Source organism: Branchiostoma belcheri, unplaced genomic scaffold (assembly GCF_001625305.1).
Source record: "Branchiostoma belcheri isolate BF01 breed outbred unplaced genomic scaffold, Haploidv18h27 scaffold7, whole genome shotgun sequence".
Classification (NCBI taxonomy): Eukaryota; Metazoa; Chordata; class Leptocardii; order Amphioxiformes; family Branchiostomatidae; genus Branchiostoma; species Branchiostoma belcheri.
This window is the reverse complement of record NW_017804353.1, coordinates 5406991-5430426: the sequence shown is the minus strand read 5'-3', so window position 1 is coordinate 5430426 and position 23436 is coordinate 5406991. Positions and strand designations below refer to the sequence as shown.

Sequence of the window (23436 nt, the reverse complement as noted above, 5' to 3'; positions counted from 1 at the left end):
ACAACATTGTATAAACATCATGTAGTAACGTGCTGCTTGTGGTATATGGTTTGGCCAATGAGCAGATATGTTCTGTTTCAGGAGGTTAAAAATCAACACTGGTAGGTCAATTACCTTTGACCGAAGGATTACTGCCCCCTACGATCTTACTCATGACCTTTGCCATGTTGCTCAAAATTTGCACTTGAAAAGTTGAATGTCCATTCAAGATGCATAAAAAAATAATTCATTCAGGTGGTCCAAGACCTTCATTGGAAACTGTGGAAAACCCAAAATAAATACCAATTTGGCTTCAAAGACAACCTCTTCACTGACACTTGTTGACCTTGAACCAGTTCCAAATCCCTCCCCTGACCTACTTTCAGTCATCTGTTGTTGGTTGAACACCACCCTGTCCCTGTCAATCATAGCCAACAGCTGTGGCAAATGAATAGAGGATCAGGACTTGGTCTTGCCATCAGCAAATGGAAAATGTATCTCGTAACTGTGGTATAATTCTGTACAAGTACACTGCTCATATCGTACATACATGTAGATGCCTTTAAGTAGAAACTTGGCCTTCTTTAGAGGTTTCTACAACTCTTTTAGAACATATTGATTGAAATTCAAACCCTCTTTTAGTACTTAGTACTTTCATTAGAGACATGTGATAGTGATACTGTTGGTCAGCGCTTGCAACCATATTTGCAATATCATGCTAAATGAATGTTATGTCCTTACGTTTATGTCTTTCTTAGGTGGGTATGAACATATAAATATTCAGCTGTCTGGTAACTCCTAAAAAGCTCAAGGCATAAGCAATAAGGACTTTGCAGACAAGCTTGTCTGACCCCAAGTTTCAACTCTCAAAGGGATGAATGCAAATAAGCATTACCAACTCCCCAACTTCTCAATTTTTCCTCATCGACCTAGACCAATCAAAGCCCTGGAACAACTACCTGTGGGAATGGATAGCGTTTTTTCTTGGTGAAGAAGAAGAGAAAACTAATTGAATATCACAGTTATCATCTGAATTACTGGAAAAGTCACTAACCCCAGCATTCTGTATCATGTTTATAATGGTTCTCGGTAGTCTTGCTTGTTGATAGATTTTCTTCACACTTTTCAAGACTACGACTTGCCTTTGAACACCTGCACCATACCACTTTCCTCAGCCTGAAAGTCTGTGGTCATTTACAGGCACCTGGTGACCCAAACTTCATCAACCTTTCAACTAAGCCACCAGTTCAAAAGTTAACCTTGTTTTCATAGGAATACAGGAAGGCCAAAGTTTATAAATACTAAAGCCACGAGGTTACCGAATAACCTTCGTGATATCCGCTGAAAGATATCAGACAGTTTTGGGTCCTTTGAGATAAAGGTGATATTTAAATCCACAACTTTTGTCAAACACCTGTGATTAGACCAAATAGCAAGAACTGAACATAAAACAAGTTGAACATGCACAAGCATAAACATGTAAGACTCATCATCATCATAATTCATGCCCTAAGATAACTCCATTTTGACAATTACGGTCAAAACTAGCATCACTACAGTCGTCAGGCCTTTTTTTACACCATTTCCCCATACATGTGCAAGTTCATGGAACTGCCACGTGTACTTGTGGAAAAGTTTCTGTACATTTGTAGCTACCACGTGTATTCGTGCATGTACTTGCACACATGTAACTGCCATGTGTACATGTGCATGTATGATGTACATCTGCCACGTGTACTTGTAGTTCTGGCAGTCAAGTGCTGAGAGGTCTGATACTGTTTGAGACAACCTGCTGACTAGACATAAACTGTTCCAGGATGTCACTGCCAATTCTTGACCTTCAAGTTCATGCATAGACACCATTCCCTCATAGCAGACATGTTACCTCTAAATAGGTATAATCTTACCTGTACTTGTGCTTGATAAATGTGTTTGATAGAGATACAAATCATCACAGCTAAACGACAAGTGGTACAATCCACATGTTTTGCTGAAAACATTCGAAAAATGGTCGTTCTATCAACAAATGATCAGACAAGAGAGATAAGGTCTTCTGTTGATGTAAATCCTTATCCGATCAGGTTACCCAAGTTACTGGCCTGGGTATGTTGTATAAACATACATAAGATTGCCCTGTCTCACCTGTCACACTCAGAACTGTTATGCCTGGCTTTTTGACATTTCCACCCCATAGAAAAAGTCTGAAATGCTAGTATCAGTCAAATCTAGCTACAAATAGATAAAAATGGAATGCATGCATTTCGACTAGAAAGTTTCCCTCAATGTACACAAGTTGCCTTGTCTCAACAGTACATCTATTAACACTGATCAATAAGAGTGTATAGTTTGGACAGTCTTTAACTTGTTACAAGATGTTAGGTAAATGATCCTCCCTCTATATGTAGCAGCTGGCTGTTTTTGCAGACTGTTCTTTTCAGGTTGTTATTGTGTATGGACACATTGTGTCAACTGCTCGTTTGCAGTGCTGAGAGCTGGGCACACCCCTTCTGACAGGAGTGCTTGTACACATCTTGTACTGTTTTACTTATTTTCACACCTGAATGTGTAAAAAGTATGCTGTCAACAGTCAGGGACTCTCTCTCCAAATCTAGATAAGCAGTGCAGTTCTGTCTGGACTCTGAACAAAAATAGTTATGAAGTGGTCACCCACAGGTCATCAAGTACGTGCACTTGGACTTGGCAGTTGGTAAAAAATCAATGTGATACGGACGAGTCTGGAAAAATCAATTAACAGTGATGAAGAAATACAGAATTATTTTTAGAACACAGTAAAATTCAATTCAATGGAATACATGTATCTTTTTCTTCCCATGATTTGCATTAAGAAGTGCTAACACAGAAAGCTATTACATGTACCATAAAGTTCAGATAACATGAGCTCAACCGTTTTGTAATCTCTCTTCAGTAGCAGCACATTGCCAAGTTCAATACACAAGAGGATAACATAAAAATACTGCCTCTCAATAAACCAGCTTTATCTGTACCTCTATACCTACAAGTTCTAGCATATTCCAGTCTATAGTGACCATTACTCTCAGGGGTGGAGATTTTATAAGCTTCGCTATCATAGATACACAAGTATTGTTGCCATAAACTGATAACCTGACTAACCTATACTGACAAGCAAATTCATCTTCATATTTTCAGGCTTGCATGTGACATGTGGCAACACTGTGGCATCCTACTGAATGATGTATAACACATAATGTTTACGTGCACATTTTCATGTTTATTATATAATCTATCAATAATATATTCCTCTACATTATTGAATCTGAAAGACACACTTCCCTATAAATATTTCAAAACTAAGTAGAATTCAAAATACACAACGGGCTATATCTTTTGTAGGTAATCTTTTAGCAGCTGTAATTCTGGAAATATTCCTAACTTTCATCAGAAGTTCTGGTGTTTATTTGTGTTTCCTACAAATAGATGACATGCACTACAAGGGAATGTGCTTGCTCTGAATAACACTGTGTTATCAACATCAACATCTTTCTAAAACGGGAATACGAGACAAGCACAAAGGCTTTCCGGAATTCCTCCAAGCAGCCTCATGTTAACTAAAATATGCAAGAAAAGTTAATTAGCAGCACATTCAAATGGGGGCAATTCCTCTGTGCTTTTATACACATTTGCATTGTTTCATTCCATTAACTATCTAGGTTACAATCCATTACATGAATTTTAGAATGTCATGCTTAAAGGAGCCCCAAAACATATACGATGGGATAAGAATGGTAGCATTTTCCAAGTAGAGGCTAAACTTAAAGAGTGCGATGGTTACTTTCTTCTGATTGGTAAAATCAAGGACATTATACACAGATATAATGTCCTTGGTAAAATTAATCATTTGCTGATACTATAGTGATAGCTGGTCTTACTACTACTAGGGCCAGTCTAATTGTTCCTGACATGTCTAACGAAGACCATCTTTTCTATCGGGTAAAAATGTAATTACAACAAAGAGATAAGGAAGATCTCCTAATTACTACTACAAGATTGTGGTGCTACTAACAATAACAGATCAAGACTTCCAGACAGAGGTGAGCAGGGATACACACCCATTCCTTGAGGGAAGGCAACAGGGGGTCATTATGAGTCGTTATGCCATTCTATTAATTAGGTGTGAAAGTGTCCAGCTGGCCACCTTTCTGGATGTCCCATCAATTATAATCATTATGGGTTCTAAAATACACATGTCAGCAATACACAAAATCAATCTGTGAGCAATTATTCATTCACTGTAGTTTAGCAAACTGATTGTTCATCTTACAAGGGTTAGACAGTTCAATTATGTGAAACCAAATTTCAATGACAGTTACGAACACAGACAATGGATATTGAGGTGTCATTCTTTATTTCTACACTTGTAAAAAAATGTTGACGTGCCACCAGATTTATGGGGATACGTTTTACATTTATGTGCATCACGCTACACACTGGATCATTTATACAGCTTATATGTACATCCCTGAAATAGCAACATTTAAAAAGGGCAGCCCAGCATGATAAAGTGATGACAGTTGTGTCACGAAAAGTGATATCGGGTCTCAACCTTTTAAACCTGATGCCTGCTTACGGAAAAGCTCCTACATGGGCTCCTAATATTCACACAACAAGAATTCTTTCATATCACGAACATTCTCATAAAAAATGTATGACTGTGGATCAACTACAGATTAATGAATTGCAAGTCATTTAATCCCGTTTCAACCCAAGGCCCTGCAACCATTAACTGCTATAAGAGTTGACTACTTTGCCCTGAAAAGTATCAGTTAATTGACAGTTTTGTAACTGATCTATATAAAATGCTGAAGGGTAGTATGTGAGTTTGCTTAGTAACCCTTTTGCACAGCTATTTTCAATTGGTATGCATACCCTTTGTTTCTCAAATCTTACAATTACCTCTCCCCAGCTTTTCAAATAAAGTCCTCCTTACACATTTGCACCTGCCACACCAAAGCTGGCTCATAAAAATTTATTCCTCTCCTGTCCTTTCTTTTTACCATCAATTCCACATGAAAAGAGGTCACAAGAAAACAGATAGGACACGCATCCTTACAACCCTAACTGAATGCACCAGTTGAGCAAATTTGGTTAGCTAAGGGTTATCTAACCTTCTATAGATGTATCCATGGAAACAATGTCATCAATCTTAGTGTTCAATCACTGCCTGACAAGACTGTCAATCTTCATTAGAAAATTGTCAAAGGACATCATCAGCTTGCAATCATAGATATTTGCAAGGGACTCTTTGAAAAACAACAAAAAGAGCTTTGTCATGATCAAATGATGGCAAAAAAGGAGCAAGCTATAACACACTGTCCAACTTGTATATTATGTTATTTTATTACATGAATAGAAACAGCCGTAATTGTATTCTCAACACCTGTCTTACTATTTACTGTCTTCTGGGGTTGAGTCAGTTGTGTCATAATGGTTGGCCCTTACAACCCCCATCTAAGTTCAAAGGTCAGGAATAACTTACACAACAGGTTGTAGGTGTGGATATATAGCGACAGTGTACGTGCGAAAACCTTCATCTGTTTGGTATAGCCAAAGATCACACAATCAATTGCACTAAACTTGATACACAGGTTGATGAAGGAATGTTATTAACTTTCTTTCTGCTTGATCTTGCTAGTTATAACTTGTAACTAATACAAATGGCAATGGAATATCTGATAGCTTGTAATGTACTTTGTGTGAATATCCTGCATGCCATGTACATATACCCTCACCCTGTTTAATCTGGATTCTCCTCCCATGCATCAATGTCATGCCCTTTTCTGAAAATAGTCTTGACAATCCTATTCAATGGTGTCAAACGAATAACAAATAACACAAAGTACTGAAATTGATTAAAAAATCCTTCTTACATTAACAAAAATACTCCCCTCTCATGCATCTTTTATTACAGTTATATCCTTAGAGCCAACACACTTTTAAAAGTATCCTTCTTCACACGCGATGCAACTACAGGTTGTTGTGATAAAACTCTGCTGTCACACAAACCATTCCCCTTATAGTGTGCGCTGGACAGGAAGAATGCAACTCTGCTTTTTCTCTTGTGAGAAAGAATTGCCCTTGGGTCCATGGGGTTATAACATAGGCATGTAGGCCAGAAAACAAATGTGAGGCCGCAAAACCCTGAACACTACCCAGGCAGACATGGCGTTGCCAGTGGGATGATAAAATACCGGGAAATGTCAAGACAATATAAACTAGTCAAGTTCAAAGCACGAAAAGCCTAGGAATGCTCCTGGAAAGAATGCCTGTGCAATAGTAAGTCAGACAATCTGATATACTTCAATTACAAAAGTCAGAAACAGATGCACGACGTACTAAAGCTGCTGAGGGATATTTCCTTTCCTAACTCGCATTGTCTTAAATTCATAACATACGTGCAGAGCCCTTATAAATCATGGAACATAACACTTATTAAGGGCCCACTCAGGGATCCAGCTGCAAGCTTTCAGCGACAAGCATGGGCAAACACCAGCTTAATGAAGCTTGATACTGCAGCTAACCCCACTTGCCTTGAGAACCTCCAGACTTGCAGGCATGTCCACAGCCTTGAGTCTGACAGGTGTAGAGTTGTGAACAAGTTAGATTCAAGGTAGAGCAGGTCCAGAGAGACACCAAATATGAATTTGGTAGAACTCTGGGCTGGGATTTGATAAAAGGAGCCATTCCTTAAAACCTTTTCCCTCCCTCTTGTATTTCTGCAATTGTAAAAATGTCTAGTGGTATGTATCATTGAGCAGTGGTGCAACAAAAAACAAACACAAAAGTTGATAACAATATATATACTAAAACTTTGGAAAGAATCACATGTAGCTTACAATGTTATGCCCATAAGCTTGACTATTGGATATATATCGACATGACATCGACAATCAGCAAATTCCTTTTAATCAAGAATGTGGAATTTACTGCTCCAAATTTAAGGAAGTTTTCCTGATTTTGACATGTTGAGGAAGCCCCTTTACATTTTGCAGAAGTGCTGTTAATAGTGTTATCCACAAGACCAATTTAGTGGGTTTATCTTGGCTGTCTTGGCATATTGAGATAACACAGAACCAAGTGTCAGCACAATAGTGCCTGCCAAACATAGCAAAAATATTCCCCTTTTTTTTCAAACGTACTTCCTTGTAGTTTTGTACACCCACACATTATTCTTGTTAATCATTAAATTTAATACTGAAGTTGTAAGTCACTTTGACAAGGACTGCTGGCTCAAAATTTTACATGTCCAAATCTCCAATTTTACAAACTACTGGGCTAAAAATACCAAGATTGCACTCAACTTCAACATTAGAGTTCTTGAAATTCTAAAACAATTAACTGCTGTCTATTATTGTGCCATTGCTAACACTGACAGTGTATAATGATAACTATAACAGAAACAGTGCTAAAACAAACTTTCAACAAACACTTCCCAAGGATACTGTCACACTGTGGCAGAAAAAAGCTTACCGTACATCATTCAGCAACGCTTTTTCAAAATATTTGAGGTATACATGTACACTGTATGTACACACTGTATGTGTATATCGTAATGATATCTAAAATATTGATTCAGTCAATAAAAAGGTGAGGTTGCCAAGAAACACACACAAATGGTCATGGGTATTTTATAGTTTCTGTTGTCCCAATAGCTATCGACTAAAACTTGGCCTTGGTATTTGCAGATGCTAAGATCCCAGGATCTATATGCAGGCTACATTGTACTTAAATCTACCTACAGAATCAGCCAACCTTTCAGTGTGTGTAAGCATTTGGGAGCCTTTTTTCAACACATTGAGCAAAGCAGCTTCTAGTAAATTGTACTCTGAAAGGAATTGTGTTTCTAGATGTTTACAAAACAAGCCCAACTGACACAGGTCAACGCAAAGTAATTTTGACAAAGCCACCCGGACGATTGGCCTTGCCAAAAGCTACATGGATGAAGAAATGTAATAACTACAATTCTAGATTACTGGCCTGAAGCCATGTAACATGATAAATCATGGGTGGGCCAGTATTTCACACACAATTTTTGATGCACAACAATGAACTATCTGTGTCTATTCTAGTCCCCATATCAGCTACAGTGTATGTTTACTTTGGTGAAGATTATTACCTGCATGAGGCTGACAAAAATTCAAAAGTGATCCAAAAACCGTCAAACATCTTTTCCAACAAAAAAGCTAAATGAAGTGCCTTCATCACTAAGTGCTATAAAATAACTATTCCTACACATGTTTTGGTACAATCAGAATGTTGTCCTAGCTATCTTTCACCTATCATTGTGTATTATTAATATTAACCCAATTTTGCACAGTACATCATCATCACAGTACAGTGTTACTATTGTAATGTAAAACCAAACGCAATAAGTTACACATTCACCTATGATATGAAGGGTTTGTGCATATGGTTTAAATACAGAGAAAATATGGTTCCTATGCATTAGTCATGATCCACAGTCCTCCAGTCAAAAGGCAAGAGCAAATTTGGCTCCATACCAACAAGGGGCAAATGTCTTTTTCCTCCCTAAGGACTTCCCTTGAATCATGATGCAGAACCCAACACCACTGGGCTAAAAGCTCTCCCATCTGTGTCACAATGTACATTGTATTATACACCATCCATGACAATGACATTGACAATAGACAAGCTGGTTTGGCTGGACAAAATGGTGTGTGTGATGAGATCGTCTATACAGTGATGCAAAACGAAGGGCCAGATTCATTAGTCATTACTTATCATACATACAAAAGCACATGCTAATCTCAACAATCTATTGTCCAATTAGGGGTCTGAAAGGCTGGTTTATTTCAAATGTTTGGGTTGTGAGACTGTCAGGGAATTTCTCGGAACGAAAAGGAAAAGGAGAAGAAATATAACAGAAGCAAACTAGTGGTCAGTGTCAAATAATAACCCACAGATGTCTATTATGTAGTTAACTTCAATAAACAAGGCAAGAAAACAAAACAAATAAACCATGTATTTATGTCATCCGTATCTGACAGATGCGACCAGCATGTCAGATTTTGACAAGGAGGTTTATCAAGGCTTGATCTGGGGCAGTTCAACTTCTGCATCACTGACAGACATCTTCATACACAATGTACCGGTATGTGTAGGTCCCATGAAATTCAGGGAGGGAAAAGACACAGACAGTAGAAGTGAAATCATCCTATCGTGGTTTTAGCTTCCTCTCAGTGGACTTTTACCCAGGGTATCTAGCAGGGAGTGTGTATACCTGATCTGACAAACCTGAACCATAATTCACTTCCAGTCTGTCTAGTCATCTGGAAATTGGAAAGCCAAGCCAAAAAATGTGTGAGACAGCCTTGGACTTGGTCTGGCATTTTTTCAAAACATTTACAAACATTGCTTTGAAAGTGACTCTCAGATGTACTGGACTCTATCAATGAAAGAACAACTTTTCATTAAACATTTCAAACACTATATATATCCTCGTAGGCTCCCGATAGTGTGCAGCGCCCTTTCTGTTCCTGTCTCTGGAGCTAGAGACTAGTAGTATACATGTACTATAAAAGTGGACATTAGAGGTGGGCTTGGACTGATCCATAAAAGCCAAAGTCGTGATCATGTGGAGGAAAGCCCACTTTAGCGCCTGGAGAGCGCCGAGAGGAAATGGCCCATACAAAACCAAACGATGCATCAGGGCTGAATGTGAACTGAGGTCCATAATTTGCAGCCCAACAAACAGACGTGCTGCTGAGCTGGAATGAGGCTTCCAGACCCCTGTTGCTACTTCCGACAGCCAGGGCCAAAATTACTGGAATTTTTATTTTCTCCAGGGCTGAGCAGGAACTGCACTCAATTTACTCATGCGCTTGCAATACTGGATTCACAAAGGGGTTAGGGATTAGGATGAAGAATCTTAAATGTCCTTCAAGAGGTCAAAAGGTCTTGACCTCGCTATCCCCTACCACAAAAAAAATGTTCTCTTCTCTAGAAGTCACCAAATTAAGACTCTAGACAAGAATGGTTCCTATTTGGGGCTTGACACACATGTCTGCAAACCATCTGTGACTTGCTGCTTCTTTTGGTCAAATGTTGAGTAATTCGGTCATCTCAAATTCTACTGGGGTATTTCTGAAGTTCTACTTCTGAATGCATGATCATCCTGTGGTGAGCATATTCCCTTACAAGCAGCTGAACTGTCTGTATCAAGCATATCATATGGCACAGAAAATGTGTCAAAGTCCAAAGATGGGGTCTAACACACTTCAGATGGAGTCATTTATTAATATCGTCTCTTGAAATTAAATGACTGGAACTGCCACATACCAAGGATACCTTTGAAATCAAATGAGTTTAAAACTCCCGACTACATTTTGTTAAACTTTCATTCTACAGAAAACCTATTACAAGAAAGAAAGGCTTATTGCACCTTTTCAGGCTATAGTCTAGCTTCTATTTACGTAACATACAAAGACAAACCTAAACTTCTAAACCCCTTTGTTAGCTGTCAGTCACTCATGGTTTTACATTGTTTTCCTTGACAAGGCACAACAAAAACATGACTAAAGCAGAGGGCTTGTAACTCCAACGAGGAGTGACCACACCCTAAACTTCGGTTTTAAAGTTTGTTTTCCTTTAAACCACGCCTAAAAACGGAAGCTGTAACAGCACAATCTGAGGAACCAGACTGAAATCTTCTTGTGGATTACTTCCTGTATTGGTCATCTGATACCAGATTTCTATAACCCATGAAAAATTAACAAATGGAATCCAACAAACCACAACATTCGTCGATTTCACACCGATTACCTAAGACAACGGACAGGTTGCGCCCCAATGGAAGAGAGAAAACAACCATATTTGCTTTTATGCCACGCAAAAATTGGCTGTGCCAACAGTGAGGCACGAGAACTAGGAAGAGTACTGTAGTAGGAAGTTTTGATACAGCAAGTGCAACAGGCTTTGATTTTGAGGATGAATTATTGATAACCACAATCATTACTGCCAACAGTTTTCCTTTTGTGTGAGCTTTCAGACAAGAGGAAATATATGAGGAGTGGAATCTGGGGAAAGGTTGGGCATGAAAAATTCATCAACCATTGTTCAACTGACTCACTCTACATGCATCTAGGGAATGACGGAGTATGCATGCCACAGAAAACACCGTACAAGAGACATTCCCGGTGTACAAACTGGCTATGACTGTTTTTAGAAGGACTTTTGTGGGACTAAAAGGACATCTTTGTTCCCGGCTTGTTGTTGAACAGATGAAAGTCTTGAGAACAATGAAGGTACAGAACCACCTGTGCAAAAGCACTGGGGTTCAAAATCACAGTCGATTGGGAAGGAACATAGGGCGCTTGGCTAGGCTCAGGACGGATTATTTATGCCTATGGCTGTGTCTATCGTGAAACACATACTCAAGAATTACAACATGGATCTCAAACAAATTGTATCCATCGTGTAACACTCATGTAACACTCTTGCAACGATGTTGCAATGTCTATATCTAACCTTATTCCTACAAGAAGGGCCAGGTTTAGGCGTCTTGGGACCTTTCTTCACGAGCTACCCCGTTAAGTAACGGAAGAAAATCGTAAATGAAAAGCACATTAATGCCCTGGGCTAAAATCCAGTGTTTTACTCCATTAGTAACCACCAGGGTGGGCTGTAATTAAATTTGCCGTCACGACGGTGTACCGTTATCCAGGTTTTTCTACTCGCTAGGTGAGTGTTAGCGCCCTCCCCCCTTCCCATGCTCCCGGCTAGGTTTTTCCGCGCTGGTGGTCGCAGGAATTTCGGAACAAATGTCTGATCTGTGTTGAACAAGCGGCAGGAAGGTGGTAATGTCGCTGTGATGGCTGATCCGGGCCTAAACAAACCCACAAACGTGCCCGGACGAGAGAGGTTCAGGGACAAGTTTGGACGCTGACGCCATGATGACAACTACTCGCCAAACAAGATCCCGTTTATCACAATTTTTCCTCACAATAAAAATACAATCCGGACTCACCGACACCTAGCAGGAAGCATCCCCGAGTGTTTTCCATCTTGATTCCCCGAGTGAAGGTTTTTAAAATCCGCTACAACGGTTGGGTTCAAAGTCTTGCCGTGCTCCCGCCGGACATATTTTGAGTGTGATTGTAACTGAGTACGGTAGCGGCGAGTAGGGGAGTAGCCCGATCCGTCACGTGACCTGGATACGGCTTGGGGGTGTGGCTTCAGCTGTCAATCATTTAGCCGGGGGCGACGACGTGATGACGTGACGGGTTCCCTTTGAGTGACATTCAACATGTTACTTTAAAGCAGATGTTGGACAATGTTGGACGTGGAAGATTGTAGCATTTGATATCTCAGACCCGAACGTCATGTTGAAACGTCAATCAGGAAACGCTACGATCTTTCCTCCGAACATCTGCTTGGAGATAGGACGTGTTTCATGAATCTCCAAGCAGATCTCTGGTGGAAAAAGCGTTGGGGGAGTAGAACTGGCATCTAGAGAGAACTTTCAGCCGCTCAGTGGCAACTGTCTGGCAAATGGATACTGCCGGGCCAATTTGATACTGTCTTTGCAGCCACCGAAAGATCTGCTTGGAGATCGGAGGTGTTTCATCATGATCTATCATGTCTGTGGTCCAAGTTCTGACGGATGGAAAACGTTATCTAAACCGTCATCTTGATGTTGGCGATATCCCTCACGTCCTGAGTCCTTCGCTCACGATCTTGACAAGCTGTCATGAACTTGATGTATGAAGGCCACAGCGGCGCCCTGCCGTGTAAAAAATGACGCGTTGTGACACAAAAGAATTTTAAATTTCACTACCACCTAGTTTGCTGCACAAGCATTTCTGAGTGAGTCCCGTCCAGACCAATAAATGCTTCGACATATCAAGAAGGTATAAAAGAGGTTACATGAATCCCAATCATGTGAAATGTAATGCTTCTTATATGTATGATGTGTGTGTATCGAGTGGCCATCGTGAGCCAATCAAATGGAAATTCCATACAGGTGACCCAGCATCAACAAAGTGGGGTGACTCAGTGACTCACTGATCACTGAGGTTGTTGACTCTTATATTATAGAAAGTTCCTCTTTGTGACACATGTATAAATTAGCGTCACGACGGTGCAGGAACAGGTGGTAGCAGCTTGGGTGTTTCATAAGGACTATTGTTACCTGACTTGACGTTTGCGTGCCACAGTTTGACAAGAAAATTGGGCTACCAGCGGCCGCGCCTTTCTGGGTTAATAAGTAACCTGGCGAACAAACTTGAAAACAATTTCTAAGGTCCACCGCGGTCACAAAGTTGACCAGGGGTTTACGCGCTTTGTGACCCCAATCATTTTGCGTCCGGAACATTTAGATGTGTCCTTCACGACATAAAAACTTTGATCCCAGTTGTAACTTTACTTTTATTTTCCCTACTCCTGGGAGAATTGCTTTCCAGTAAAAATAGTATATTCTTCCTTTCCGAAGTCCCACCTACTTGCAATCCCATTATTTGCCGCTATAAATTTCCGCTAAAAGCCTGAAGCACAAACTGAGCGGTCAAGATTTTAGTCATAAATATTAATATTGAACTCGAGTTCAATCTATTCATGCTCATTTCGGCAATTTGCATTATTTTTTTTCACTGCGATTGTTGAGATGTTGGTCAATATCATGGTAAGAACTCTAGGGACTTCCTTGGTACTGCAGTGCCGTCAGATAAAATTACATAGTACACATGTATATGCAGTATAATTACAGGCTCAACGTGGTCTGCCTGGATGACAGTACAGAAAAACCTTTGGAAGTGTGAAAATGTTCATGTAATTTAACGTTAGATCGACAGTGGATTTTTTTATCATTTTGGCGGTCTTCCTTTCATTCTGGTTACATTCCTGTGTGCCGTCGTGGCGTGGATAATTTGGACCCACAAAAGCGAGACTTAATCATCCATTTCTCCGTACATTTGCTATCGCGATTAAAGCCATCATCACGCCAAGGTCAAATTTTCTTGCACCGCAATTCCCTGATAAGGAAGAAGACAACCGGAGACATCGCAAAGCCCCCAGTCAGGTCTGGCGCAAGTCCAAGTTCGCTCCGCCATCCAGAAAATTGATGTCAAACAAGACGTAGTTGACAGAAACGTATCGGTGGAGTTAAAAGACTCCATGGGTGGCTCACGTTTCTGCCCGCTGTCCCTGGGTTTGCCCCGCGTGTTTGTGTATTTCTGGCTGGTTGCGTGTGAACTGCCTCAGGTGTGCATCGGAACAATGCAGCTCTTAAGAACCCACTGGGGGGCATAATAAGTGTCATTTACGGGTGACGCTTTCCATGACCGGTGACACTTTCCCTTTCCTTCACACGACACACAGAAAACACCAGAGCGGGTGTCATCGTAATGTATGAATTTGAGATTTTAGCAGTGATGTTTCTCAACGTTATGTAGGACGGATATTGATTCTACAAGCTATGCAAGCTAAAACTGTATTATTACCTTCGCCAAGAAGGTTATGTTTTCCTGGCCGTGTGTCTGTGTGTGTGTCTGTTTGTCTGTCAACAGCATAACTCGAGAAAGCTTCGATGGATTATCTTGATACTTGGTAGGTTGGTAGGTCTTGATGAGACCTGGAAATGATTAGATTTTGGACCCCCTAGCGGCTTGTTATGGTACTGCAGATGAAATTACGGTTTTGATATCTCACTCACTCACTCACTCACTCACTCACTCACTCACTCACTCACTCACTCACTCACTCACTCACTCACTCACTCACTCATACCTGTCGTCCTTACAAACTTTTAAAAATCCCATTATTGCGTGTACTACTATTTGTGGGCTATTTCTCTGCAGACAAATTTCACATTTCCTTCCATGACATTCAACATTCATGTCATCATATCTACCAGACTGGATTGCTACATGATCAACTTAATTTGTCTCCTTACATTTCTGTTCTTCTTCGCATCCACCAAGTTGGAAATAATATAGTTCTGTAAACCGTGTTACATTTGCGTCTTATATGCCTTTCATACGTAGTACAAAAAACACGTATAGTAGCAGTGTCACAGCGCCCTCTTGCAACTACACCGCAATAGTGAAGGAAACAAACATTTATTTTTCTTATGTAACATTTTTGTCTGTACTAAATATTTCTGGATTGTAATACATGCCGTAGTACTGCAGTGTGCCGTTTTTTAAATACTTTTTTTAACGGGGTTTCATTTTTGCAAAGGAATTGCTTTTCTCACCCACCCCGCTGACGTGTGTGTGCCGGCACTGTAAAATGGTTACCCCTAATGATAATTTGATGGTTCCCGTGGAGGAGCACTGTCACGTTTCTTGAATAGGTTTGCCCTGCCCTGGGGTGAGTGCCGGCAGAGGTTGGGTTGGGCAATGACATTCTGTGTATAATGTCCTTGGGTTGGGTGAAAAAAAATTCCAGTGCAAAAAAGAAACCCCGATAAAAAAGCCTAAAAACACGCCCAAAATAACTCAAAACCCAAAAGTGGACTTGACAATGCCCATCACTAAGACAACCTGCCTACCAAAAATCGTGAACCTCGGACCGTGCCTTCAAAATTTATCGTGCATAATCTGCCAAACAGTACCAAAACGATTTCATAGCCTTCTGTCGAAGGCAGTACTCGACTGCAGCTCTTATTCATTCCGCTTAGTGTCGCTCTTGAACCGCGTGTGCGTAAGCGGTACTCAGACCAACATGGCGGCGCCCATGAGGTTTGGCACAGGTTTGTGTAGATATTCATGTAAAACATTTTTGTATAGCTGTTGCACTGAACGTTAAGGTCAGATCTCGGACAGACTGAGGTTATATTTGCTGTGCTCTCTGTGTTTACGTTCGCTAGTGCTTGAAGCTATCGCTGAACTTGTTGCCCTTGTCTCTGCAACGTGTGGCATGAAACTTGAAAGCATGTCTAGAGTAATTTGTCTTTTTCTCAAAACAAGGAAAACGTAAGAAGTTTTCTGCATTTTATTATGCTAAGCTCACCCAGATAAAGACATGAAATTCGGGGTAGTTCGAGACAGCTTCATTTGTAATTTGTGAGTTCTAAAAAAATGTCTCCATCCCTGCCCCCCTCCCCCAGATTTTCTGTCCTATGCCACTTTATAATGGTATCATGGATATTCTGAGATGGACAATAAGTAGATATATATTTCAGAAGTATCTTGTATGTTTGCTTTGCTTTTTAAATTTTGTACTCAAGTTTATATCAAGGACATTATACACAGATGTCCTTGTTTATATTAATAACCGTGATAATTGCATTGGTTTCAGCTACAGTGATGCAGTCCGCTGTCACCAGGGGGCTCTTGAGATCACGACTGTTCTCAGCATCAACAGCAGCCACACCTGTGAGTGACCCCGTCAAGCAAGGGTCATCAGAAAAGGAGGCCCCATTGATCCTTGAGAAGGATGGTATGTTCTTCATATTACATAAAAATACAATTGTTTACTCCAGGTTTGCGTTGTCACTACGTAATATGAAAGAAGCCGTGTATCCATTTTTCAACAATGAAATAATGTTCTCCATTGCTCACATATCCAAATGGAGGAAGAAATATTAAGTGTCAAAATCTATCCATAATTGTAACTGTTCCTCCTTTAACTATTTGTTTCTGCTCTATATGTTGACAGAATCAACGATGCAGAGAATTCTGCTGGAACCTCTGAAGCATCCCGACTTCTTTGAGGTCAGCAAACTCTTCACCCAGAGGGACCTGTTCAATGCTAACGTCCACGTCGGCCACAAGGAGGGAGTGTGGGACAGGAGCATGTACCCGTACATCTTCGGCGCGCGTCTCGGAGTTCACATCATCGACTTGGACCAGACTGTCGACCTCCTAACCCGTGCGCTGAACTTCACTGCGCACATGGCCTACCGTAAGGCAATCGTCCTGTTCATCAGTCGCCACCGCCAGTTCACACAGCTCGTGGAGAACACGGCCAAGGACTGTGGGGAGTACGCTCACACGCGCTACTGGCAAGGGGGGATGTTCACTAACGCTACCATACAGTACGGGGAGGGGGTGAGGCTGCCGGAGTTAGTCATCTTCCTCCACACGCTGAATAACGTGTTTGAGCCACACGTGGCGATAGGAGATGCGGCGAAGATGAACATCCCCACTGTCGGGATCGTGGACACCAACTGTAACCCAAACCTGATCACGTACCCAGTACCGGGGAACGATGACAGTCCTGAAGCCGTGGAACTCTACTGTAGGCTGTTCAAGGAAGCCATCTTGAAAGGGAAGGCAAAGAGAGAGGAGGTTGAAAAGCAGATAGCTAAGGAAAGAGAAGAAAAAACAAGAAAAGAAGGAGCATGATTTTGATACAGAGGATCTCAGAATGACATTTGTAGTGAGGCAGTCAAGTCAGAAAGTTTAGAGGAATAGAGTTGTATTCTATTCCAATTTACTGTGTCATTTGTTGTCAGTTTTCTTTCTAACTTCCTGCATACTTTTTCCTTGTTTAGACGCATATAAATGAAACAGATTAAATTCCAACTACAGTGAATACTCTCATGTTTAATATACATATCACTAGCAGTTAAAACACACTGTACAGTGCATAATATATAGTATATATACATGTATAATATTATCACTTTAATTCTTTTGCCCATGCACAACTCTCATATTCTGATAAATACATATAATCTATCATCCATTTGTATATACTATATATCAGATAATGTTACAAAGAAAATAGAGTCACTGTCTTTAGGATTCATTTTGTCAGTACAATTAATTAATACGGGTTATTGATTCAGATATTCCATATCGAAAGCTGTGTGAGTTACACTTTCTTCCATTGTTACTGCTATCAGGCTACCAACAATAAGACAGTGCTAGCTCTGTGACTTACCTTACTCCACACACTGAGATTTCTTAAGCCATTTACTGAACCAAATTTACTAACATAACTAGCCATTAGTCAACTGTTGCTGGTGTCTGAAATTCCAGTACTGTTACTCCATTTATCCTCCTATTTATACTTGTGTTCAACTCCGACATTTATACTTGTGTTCAACTTCAACACCAAAAAACCTTTTCATAGCTCTAACATATATCTCTAACTACCAGTATCAGTTACAGATTATGATATTTGATAAAGAACAAGAATGGATAATGTGTATCAGGACTACAAACAGGGAATCTGGGTTTCTTGTGAGTACGTGTACAATAATCATAATATCAAATCATAATATTATACGTTTATATTGAAACAGACAAGAGAATGATGGAAAGTGTTCAACATTTGGTAAGTTCAACATGACATGCTCACCACTCCAATCCCATTCTTCTACAAGTATCACCACAAGATACTTGTTCTGGTCCAAGTTTTTGCATCAATTCATACATCTGTAGTTTGTACTTGTACAATTTATTGGGAAATATGCCAGAAGATATTGCAGAAGAGGTCCTATTTCAGCCTAAATTTTGACAAAAACAGTCACAGTTCAAAGGTGCACTAATTATTGTTTCTCACTCTTCCTGTGGCCTCAGAATCATTTGAAACATTTCATGACTTCCAAGTCCCAACGACATCCCTGTTTCATGAAGAGAAACTCCAGTATACTGTATGCTCCTCTCATCTCTCCTGGAAGAACTTTTACTCATCAGCAGACAGAAGATCATCATCATCATCATCCGGCTCATTCTGCACCTGTCTGGCCATCTGTGCAGCCTGTGGCGGGACGTTCCCCCCGTCAATCTCCTCACACCACTTCTTCAGCTTATCCAGCTCCTGCCGCCGTGTGATGATGGTCTTCTCCCGGTTAGCCACCATCTCCTCCAGGTACTGGTAGCGCAGCTTCTTGCGGGCCCGGCACTCCCGTGCGCTCTGCCTGCTCCTCTCCAACTTAGCCTTCATGTCAATCTTGGAAGGCTTTCGTCCACGTTTGGCCTGCTTCTTCACCTACAGGTCAAGAGATATTTGATGTGAATTTGTATTGTAACAAGTACAACCTGGTGAAACCTGGACCTAAAATGTTGTTTTTTTTACTAGTATTTGTTTGTACTTGATTTAATTGTAAAGTGTACCGTCCGACGTTTAATGTCATAGTCTTTATTAGACTGACTTGCTATGTATATAACGGATCCGTTATATATAATTATAACAGTGAAACTTGATACCTTGATACCTTGATACCTTGATACGTCATCCAGGAAAGAAGGCCGTGGCCTGTTATGTCCTGATCTCTGCTCACTCGGTTGCATACCTTCGCTTCAACTTACAGACAAGTACGATGACAGCAACAAAGTTATCATGAATCTACTTGTTGAAGAAATGACATGCCCTTTGACAGTAAAATTTGCTCTCTACTCATCTACTGTTTCCAGAACCGACGAGGAAATCGGTTTTGCCATGTCAGCATATGGAAGTACATGTATCATGTAGGCAAGTGACCTGAGTTAAAAACTTGGAATAACGAAAAGAACCTAGTCGCAAAAGGAGCCTCTGAGTTTCTTGTGTACAGACGAATCGAAAGTCTGGGCTGTCAGAACACGGAAATTGAAATTTGACCATGATTTTTAGTTCAAGACCTCCCTGTCTTTTTCAAAACAAACAGCCAAGTCCGACACAGGCGAGAGGTACATGTGAGGTTAAAAACATCGTTTTGAGAGACAAGCAAACTATCTTTTCCTTCTTACCTTCCCATCTGCCGTCTTCTGCGTCTTATCCTTTGTATCTTCAGGACTTGTAGCTTCTGTCTTCATGTTTGTGAGGTCCCACAGCGGAAAGGCTCAGCCTGTCGTCATGATTCCGTCTTCTCCGAAATGTTTTGGTGTTACGTCATCACCCGTGACTCACCATGGAATATTCCAGACGGTGAAATCAGCAATTTTATTAAAAATGTGTAAAATATGAACCATTACATGAATCAAGTGTGGGATTAGATTATATGATGTCTTTAATGTAGAAATTTACTGTCTTTCAAATCTATTTTCATACCATAGAAATTAGAAAAGTTATTATAAATTCACACCCCTTTCAAAAAAATAGACTAGTTTATTGACCTCTGAGGTAATCTCCCATCATGCACCGTTGCGCATGCGCTACACTCTAGTCTGTTTTCAGCTGTTTTTACTGATTTATACGCGATTTGACCCAAAATCTCTGGACAACAGGCCGCTGGGGAGTAAACAACCATCGCAAGCTGTTGTCCAACAAAGGTGGGTTCTTTGTGGTAAATTTCATCATTGTAACATCTCAAAGGGGTGTCAAAATGTCATCAGGAAAGCTGGCTAATATTTCCTAGCCTTATCACTGACATCATCGAATAAGGGAAACCCTGGAAAGTTGTTGACGTTGAACTTCTCAGGTAAAAAAATCGTCAGCATGTATCTAAAATCTATGAAGTGCCTAAATGGAGAATTGATCATGTCCTTGATGAGATTTGTTCGCCAACCAGATGCTGAAATACAAGGTCAAGGTAATCAAAAATACGTGTTTGGACAAGAAGTGGGTAGGGGGTGGGTCACGTCAACATAATAAAAACTTACAGAGCAGACTTGTTCCTCTTTCTCTGTCGCGTTCCTCATCTGTATTACAGGGAAGTAATTATCAGGTAAAAGGAACTGTTGACGTGTACAGAACCACGTCTTTCTGTGTGTAATTATAAAAGAGGTTATGAATAAGCAGTACTAATGTGTTGTCCAGGTGTATCTATAACTTGTGAACATAATAAGAAGAGAGTGAAATGAAACACAAGTACCATAACAGTAGTCATGATCTCATAGGATTCAGAGAATGCCAGAGATCTTGTTATCAGTAATTTTAATACCAGTATGTCCGGCATATCTCTAGGCTATGCATTTGACTATAATTTTTACCTTGAAGTTAGATGCCAATATCTAAATAAGCAGTGTAGTTCTGTTGGTAGTTTTGAAGGATGATATGTAGTCAGTATTTTATACCTCTAAACGGAGTCTTGGGCCCATATCACTCAGACTGTCCCTCCCTGTGTATTTTGTTATCAATCATCAAGTGATTGAGTAAATGTGGGTCATAAATATTTTTATATTTCTCCTATCACTAATATTGAATGTAGGAAAAATCATCCTTAAGACAGTGAAGCATCAGTGTCTCATCAACAACTCATTAGTGATAAGTGATTTATGAAGATGAATGCAGAAAATGTGTTGGTCTTTATTTCGTTTACTTCTTTAACTGTTAAGTGTTGATTCAGCTGACATCCAACCCACTACAACACTTTAGGCTATTTCGATGGTCTTGCCTAGAAATTAAACTGAATATTGAGTTACTAGTATTAATATTACCAATGCACCAATATTATAGATTACTGCTGCTAGCATAACAATTGTGGTGGGTTATTGATGATGATATTCTCAATGTTTGGCTCTCCTGAATTATGAGTTGATGTCCCATCCTAAGAGCTCCAACCACAAACACTGAGTGACAGTATAAATGCAAACTACAGTTCAGGTTACCAACAGCCCAGCAGGATCTGATTTCCTGACCCTGTGATTCGGAAGCGGTATTACTAACATAATAAACCACTTTATTTAAAGCATATGTATTTTTTTCTAAAGGATGGTACAAACAGTACACAGTAGGGGGTGATGTTTTATACATGTACATGTATATGGTGAATATGAGTCATGGACAAGTGTGGTTGTTGAATGTCACAAGAATGGAATCTTAAAAATGACTGTCATTTGGTTCCTACTGAGGCATTATTAGCTCTGACTCTGTGTTCAATCATGAAGTTATGATAGATGAAATGTTTCTGATGAAGTTTTGAGTGGTATAGATTTTTCTTGTGATGTCAGACAGTTCTTCGTACATGTTTGTTCTGCCATTACATTAGTATAGCTTGTACATATATCAATACACATTTTGAATGGTCTAAAGCAGTAATTTTGAATCTCTACAAAGCTTAAGCAGAAGAAGAACAGAAAATGAAACCTGTCTGAAAAGGCTTTTATTAAGGGTTTGCATGAATAATATGTCCCTAAAAGTGTTCCTTTACACTTATGGTATATATTGCTTGCCCAAGTTAATGAGGCCTAGCTTAGGTAATTCAATAAATCATGTGGATGTGCCAATGCAATCTGTGTATGTTGAACAGATAACATGCCCATTTATCAATGTAGCATGTAAATCTATATACAGGGGGTAGTTGGAATTTATGTCTGTTAGTAAGTTCCGATATTGTACAGGTCACCTCAAATTATTCATATTAGGTTGGCCAATTGAAGTATTGATTATTCATCAACCCTCCCAAAGATTGACTGACATTCTTGTTAGTACTGCTGATCAATACAAATTACAGAAGTGATTTGACTGGACTTGACTTGACTTATCGTGTATGCCAGCGTCTGTAAGACCTAGCTAGGAGTGGGCGTGTCTCCGCCTGTCATCCAATATTCATGTCAGGAGTGTTAGAACACCCGACCCGAGGTGGAGGCATGATTGTTGGCCCTGCCATGCTGTGGGGTCATGAATGTTTCATAAGACTGAGGGATGGAAGACTGGGCATGTAGGTTAGGGGGAAGTTATTTTGGAGATGTTGACATTAGAGGTTTGAAGCGTCTTAAGGATGGATGTAACCGTGGTAAGTTACAGTCCATCTAATGCAGTTTGTGAGGGAAATGGGCTGCATATATAGTGGCAGTAAATATCTCATTTTACTTTAATTTGGTACAGTGACATCATGTTGTGCTATAGTTAATGCGGTATACATGTAGGAATGATAAATGTGTCTGTCTGTACAATGTCTGGGTCTTTGAGTTTGAACTAAAGAGAGCAAGACCAGGACATTAGCTGGAAGAAGTAGTCAGTCAACTTGTAGTAAGATTTAAGAAATGAAAGAACAATGTGGTATTCTATATCTCCACATTTCATAATTTTGGAACCATAGACACATGCAATTTATTAAGTCGATGTATACATGTAAGTAAACTGTCCTGTTCTTTATTCTGAGTAGTTACACAAGACAAACTAACTAAGAAAAAAGTCTTTACAGAGTCCCAGTCTCACAGCTGTTTCCAATCTTATCTTCTACAGTTTCTCAAGGATGAACTATGGAGGACAACAAGAGTTCCAATGACTCCCTGTCTGCAGAGGAGTACGTTCTAGTCCCTACCCCAGAACATACCCAACAGAACATGGAGGCTGCTGGGAAGTCAAGTGAGGAGCTTGGATTGAAGGTAACTCATAGCATCTTCAAACTTGTTATTTCAATTACGTTTAAGGATTTAGACTCAAGAAAAAAGATTACAAGGACTCTGGACTCAGTTTAAGAAGTATCAAAGAAAGGGCCTGGAGACAACTCACGGAGGGAGTAATACTAATAGGCCAGTTACTGGCCTAAGCACTTAGAATTAGACATTATTTATGGCATATTCCAATTGCTTCTGTTCATAGAATCTTAAAGTTAAAGTAATTGAACTGAATTTCTTTATTTCAGGT

At 40.0% G+C, this 23436-nt stretch overlaps 4 protein-coding genes across 4 annotated transcripts in view; 2 read left to right on the top strand and 2 right to left on the bottom strand.

The window, feature by feature from the left end:
• LOC109484446 (protein crumbs-like) overlaps window positions 1-12168 on the bottom strand; it is a 57858-nt gene extending 45690 nt beyond the window's left edge. The window contains 1 exon segment of the mRNA XM_019787697.1: window positions 12002-12168. Within this exon segment, the coding sequence (XP_019643256.1) occupies window positions 12002-12038 (37 nt within the window). The 5' untranslated portion in view covers window positions 12039-12168.
• Window positions 12169-15660: 3492 nt separating this feature from the next.
• LOC109484467 (28S ribosomal protein S2, mitochondrial-like) lies at window positions 15661-18141 on the top strand. Its single transcript, XM_019787734.1, has 3 exons — window positions 15661-15724; window positions 16273-16413; window positions 16633-18141. Exons 1-3 carry the CDS (start codon window positions 15697-15699, stop codon window positions 17319-17321), a joined length of 858 nt encoding a protein of 285 aa, XP_019643293.1. The 5' UTR covers window positions 15661-15696; the 3' UTR covers window positions 17322-18141.
• Window positions 17503-19836, bottom strand: LOC109484471 (cAMP-responsive element-binding protein-like 2). Its single transcript, XM_019787738.1, has 2 exons — window positions 19653-19836; window positions 17503-18915 (listed from the first exon to the last, which is right to left on the bottom strand). The coding sequence occupies exons 1-2, from the start codon at window positions 19716-19718 to the stop codon at window positions 18610-18612; spliced, it is 372 nt and encodes a 123-aa protein (XP_019643297.1). The 5' UTR covers window positions 19719-19836; the 3' UTR covers window positions 17503-18609.
• A 200-nt stretch (window positions 19837-20036) lies between these two features.
• The window catches only part of LOC109484450 (rab GTPase-activating protein 1-like), an 89400-nt gene continuing 86000 nt past the window's right edge, over window positions 20037-23436 (top strand). The window contains exons 1-2 of the mRNA XM_019787712.1: window positions 20037-20174; window positions 23032-23174. Of these exons, the coding sequence (XP_019643271.1) occupies window positions 23049-23174 (126 nt within the window). The 5' untranslated portion in view covers window positions 20037-20174; window positions 23032-23048. The remainder of the gene's footprint in view (window positions 20175-23031; window positions 23175-23436) is intronic.